General features: G+C 42.5%; 1 protein-coding gene across 1 annotated transcript; it reads right to left on the reverse strand.

The window, feature by feature from the left end:
* Positions 1 to 611: 611 nt before the first annotated feature.
* Positions 612 to 4,133, reverse strand: LOC133737191 (uncharacterized). Its single transcript, XM_062164799.1, has one exon. It carries the CDS (start codon positions 4,131 to 4,133, stop codon positions 612 to 614), a length of 3,522 nt encoding a protein of 1,173 aa, XP_062020783.1.
* Between the last annotated feature and the right edge of the window lie 635 nt (positions 4,134 to 4,768).

Raw genomic sequence — 4,768 nt, forward strand, 5'->3', positions numbered from 1 at the left:
CAGTATTGCTATATATGATTCCCAATTTTGTGCTTTGTTTTATGATATTTATAGGAGAAATTTTAAATACACACCCCTAACTACTTAATACACATCCATATTATTTTATATTTCAAATTAGATTTTACAGGTAGTTTAAATGACCAAAACAGACATTTATATATTAGAATAAGAAAAAAGATAGTCATATTTTCCTTATATTGGTCTATCATTGTGTATAAATGAATAGATAAACACATCAAATTTCTATACATGGCCTCCCCATTTGATACAAGAATAAAGTTAGGAACCATTTAATTTAATTTTTCTTAAATAAATTGTAATTAAATGGGGTGAGAAACCATATAATTTAGAATTTCAGAATCAATGGCATTAAGTGTTTTTCAAACAGATCGCTTTACTCCCATTTTCTACTTAATTTTTTTTTTTTTATGTTATAAAATTATGATTAGTCAACTTGTTTGTCCCCTCGAATGACAGCTTCGTAGTTCCACCACTGTGGAGAAACTACTGATATACTTTTTGGTTGAATGTTCAACTCAAAATTTTATACTTGATCAATAAGGTGTTTTTTTTTTTAATGGAAAGACGACAAACTTTATTAATACGAACTAATTGTTACAAAGGATCTCATCAAGTGCAGGAGGGACAATCCCACTCCAAGACACTTGCAACCCTGAAACAAGAGCACTACTAGCTAGCTTGTGAGCAATCTTATTAGATTCTCTATAGACATGGCAGAAGAAAGAACCAGCCATAGAAGTCAATGCCAAAGAAATGTCATCTACAATCCTCCCAATCTCAGAAGTATCCTCTCCAGCTGCCTGGACAGCCTGAACCAACCGTAGACAATCAGACTCCACAATGATGGGAGTTAGATGAAATTGTAAGGCAATCTTACATGCCAAACGACCAGCCAACGCCTCCACCATATATGGAGAAGTCACATCATCACACCTGCAACAAGCCCCAGCCACTATATCACCCATAGAGTCCCTAACAACTACTCCAAGACCTCCATGACGTAAATGCATATTATACGCCCCATCAACATTAGCTTTTAGCCAACCAACAGGAGGAGGACACCAAGGTTTAACCTGCCTTCCCAGTGTAAGCTTATTTTCCACATTAACTGCCTTGAACGTATTGAACAAAGACATCACTTGGAAATGAACCTGTGCAACAGAATGGAATATACCAGACCTAACCCTTTGGTTTCTCTCTTTCCAAACTCCCCAGATAAGCATCAACAATAGATCAAAATCCTCATTCGACAAGCGAGAGAGACAGAAGCTTAACCAATCAAGCATAGAACTCATTGGTGTAGCCAAAACAGACTGCATGGAAGGGAACAGATTGAGCAGATTTTTCACAAAGGCACACACCCTGCTAATATGAACAATAGACTCCTCTACATCATTACAGAAATAACACCCATCTTGAAGGAAAACCCTGCGATCTCTAGGCTGAGAAATAGTAGGTAAAATTGAAGTGCAAGCTCGCCAAACATGAACCTTGATTTTACCTGGAATCTTTGCTGCCCAAATAGATTTCCAAATGGGAACTGAGACCTCAGAACTAGAACTAGTCGTTGTGTTGGGATGTAAAGCACCAACTGCCAATTTATATGCACTTTTAGTTGTAAACTTCCCTTTCAGATCAAAGTGCCAAACAAGTCTATCTGGCACATGATTAGAGCTAAGGGGAATAGAAGAAATAAGAGAGGCATCAACCGCATCAAAATTAGCTGCAATCACCTCTTTATCCCATTGTCCATTACGTAACAGTTCACTGACTAACACCAAAGAAGAGGTACCGTACCTGATAGGTCGAAACAAAACCGACCTTGGGAGCCATGCATACTCCCAAATTCTGATCCTCGACCCGTCACCAACCTGCCACCTCACCCCATTCTGAAGAGTAGATCGTGCAGTATAAATACCGTGCCAGCAAGCAGAAGGACAACGAGCTACAGGAGCAGATAAGAGGTCATCATTAGAAAAATAACGAGCTTTAAATAATCTTCCAACCAAAGAGTTGGGGTTACGCAGAATTCGCCATCCTTGCTTGGCCAATAGCGCCAAGTTATGGGCGTACAGATCACGAAACCCCATCCCTCCTTCCTCCTTAGGCCGACTTAGACGTTCCCAAGATAGCCAATGGATCTTCCTATTATCATCTTTGCTCCCCCACCAAAAACGAGCGCACATCTGATGTAGAGAATCACAGAACTCTTTCGGCAATAGGAAACAACTCATAGCATAAGATGGGAGAGCCTGAGCTACCACCCTTATCAACAAATCCTTGCCAGAGCTACTTAAAACTTTACCTTGCCAACCTGCTAGTTTCTTGCTCAATCTTTCTTTGATATAAGAAAAAGGAGCAGTTTTGTTGCGACCCATGTAAGTAGGTAGACCCAAATACTTTTCATGCTTAGCCTCAATAGAAACTCCTAAATAACCAGCCATAGCCTGTTTATCAACCTCTGGTACTCTCTTACTGAATACAATATTGCTTTTTGAGAAATTTATCTGTTGTCCAGAGGCCAACTCATAATCTTTCAACACCTCCTTAATATGAAAACATTCTGCATAAGTAGCCTTGCCAAATAATAAGCTGTCATCAGCAAATAATAAATGATGAATAACAGGTGCATCCTCACAGACACTAATCCCTTTCAACTCCCCATTCAAAACTTTCCGCTCCAGTAAAGCAGAGAACACTTCAGCACACAATAAAAAGAGATACGGAGATAGAGGGTCCCCTTGACGAAGTCCCCTGGTAGGAGTGAGATATCCTCTAGGTTGCCCGTTCAACAAGAAAGCGTATCTGACGGTAGTGACACATTGCATGATCAATGCAACCCAAGAAACATCAAAACCCAACCGAAGCAAAACAGACTCCAGAAAGCACCATTCCATACGGTCATAGGCCTTACTCATGTCCAATTTCAGAGAAAAAACACCATCTGAGCTAGAGTAACAGTTGTGAATAAAATGTGACACCTCATTGGCGACCAAGATATTATCAGTGATCAACCGTCCCGGAATAAAAGCACTCTGAAAAGGGCTAATAATCTGGGATAAAAACTTTTTCAACCTATTAGCAATAGCTTTAGAACAAATTTTATACACAAAATTACACAAGGCAATTGGTCGAAGATCAGAAACAGACTGAGGATCTTTAACCTTGGGAATCAAGCAGATGTGAGTAAAATTAACCTCACCGAGAATTTGACCAGAATGAAGAAAGTTCTGCACCGCAACCACTACATCACTCCCAACTACATCCCAATACTTTTGAAAAAATAGGGGAGGCATTCCATCAGGACCGGGGGCTTTAGTTGGGTACATCTGGAATAAGGCATCCTTAATCTCCACTGCTGTGTACGGTGCACAAAGTTCAGCATTCATGCTAGCCGTGACCCTAGGCTGCAAGAGCTCAATGACAGATTTCATGTGGCCATAATCCACCACACCTGCAGTGAACATCTTGGAAAAATAATGGAGCACCACCGACTCTATCCCTTCTGTCGACTCTTGCCAACTACCGTTATGATCAAACAAACCCTGCAAACGATTCTTTGCTCTTCTATTTGAAGCTTTCCTATGGAAGTACTTCGTATTTCTGTCTCCCTCCGCTAGCCAAGTCACTTTAGAACGTTGACGCCAATAAGAATTTTCTTCTTCCAACAACGCATCCAGCTTGGAATTCAGCTGAACATTCTCTTGTTGGTTTGACTCAGTCAATGGTTGATCAAGCAAAATCTGCAGTTGCTCCCTCAGCATCCCAATCTCACGCCTACGAGCTCCAAAAACTCTTCTCTGCCAATCATTCAAGGTAAACCGGGTATGTGTAATTCTCTTGCACACCTGAAATATGGGAAAACCTCCAGGGATGGGTCTGTCCCAACCCTCCTGCACCATCTCCAAACACTCTGGCCGGGTCGTCCAGCAGCTCTCAAAGCGAAAGCGATAGCTCTGCCTTACAACTCGATGCAAAGGTACCTGGAAAACACCTAAGACAATCGGGATATGATCACCATGGATTGGTGCCAGATGAAGAACTCGCGCCGCCACAAAGATGTCGGACCACGTAGCCGTAGCCACAGCGCGGTCCAGCCTACTCCTCATTCCCGGGCCCTTCCAAGTGAAAGGAGAACTAGTAAACCCTAAGTCAATGAGATCACACTCTGCCAAAACATCTCAGAACGGTTGCATCTGACTTTCGCACCGGACCACACCTCCTTCCTTCTCTGCTGCATGAAGTAGCTCATTCATATCGCCGATCACAACCCACGACAGAGAAGACTCAGCAGCCAGGGACCGCAACAGATCCCACGTAAGATGACGAGAAGCCGTCACTGGATGCCCATACAGACCAGTCAGCCTCCAAGCCAAACCCGAACCATCAGTTGCCCTGATCTCCACATCAATATGATGCGCAGACTTAGAGCGGAAGTGAACATCAACCTCATCCCTCCAGAGCAGGGCAATACCTCCAGATTGACCCGCGCTCCAAACCGCCTCACAATTCAAGAACCCTAGCTGCAGACGCAGATTGTTCATATACTCCCAATCGTTAACTTTTGTCTCAAAGAGAAAAATAATAGAGGGGCGCTGCTGGTGAATAAGGACCTTCAACGCCTCCACCGCCGCCGGATTGTTTAACCCCCGACAATTCCAAGCCAAAACTTCCATGGTTAGGGTTTTGGATGCTACGTTCGTCAGAGAGAGAACGTCGATTTGTCTGTGCAGACACACCGCTA

Source organism: Rosa rugosa, chromosome 3 (genome assembly GCF_958449725.1).
Source record: "Rosa rugosa chromosome 3, drRosRugo1.1, whole genome shotgun sequence".
Classification (NCBI taxonomy): Eukaryota; Viridiplantae; Streptophyta; class Magnoliopsida; order Rosales; family Rosaceae; genus Rosa; species Rosa rugosa.

Coding starts and splice junctions, on each gene's coding strand:
- LOC133737191 (XM_062164799.1), bottom strand. CDS start 4,133: ATGAGGAGTAGGCTGGACCGCGCTGTGGCTACGGCTACGTGGTCCGAC.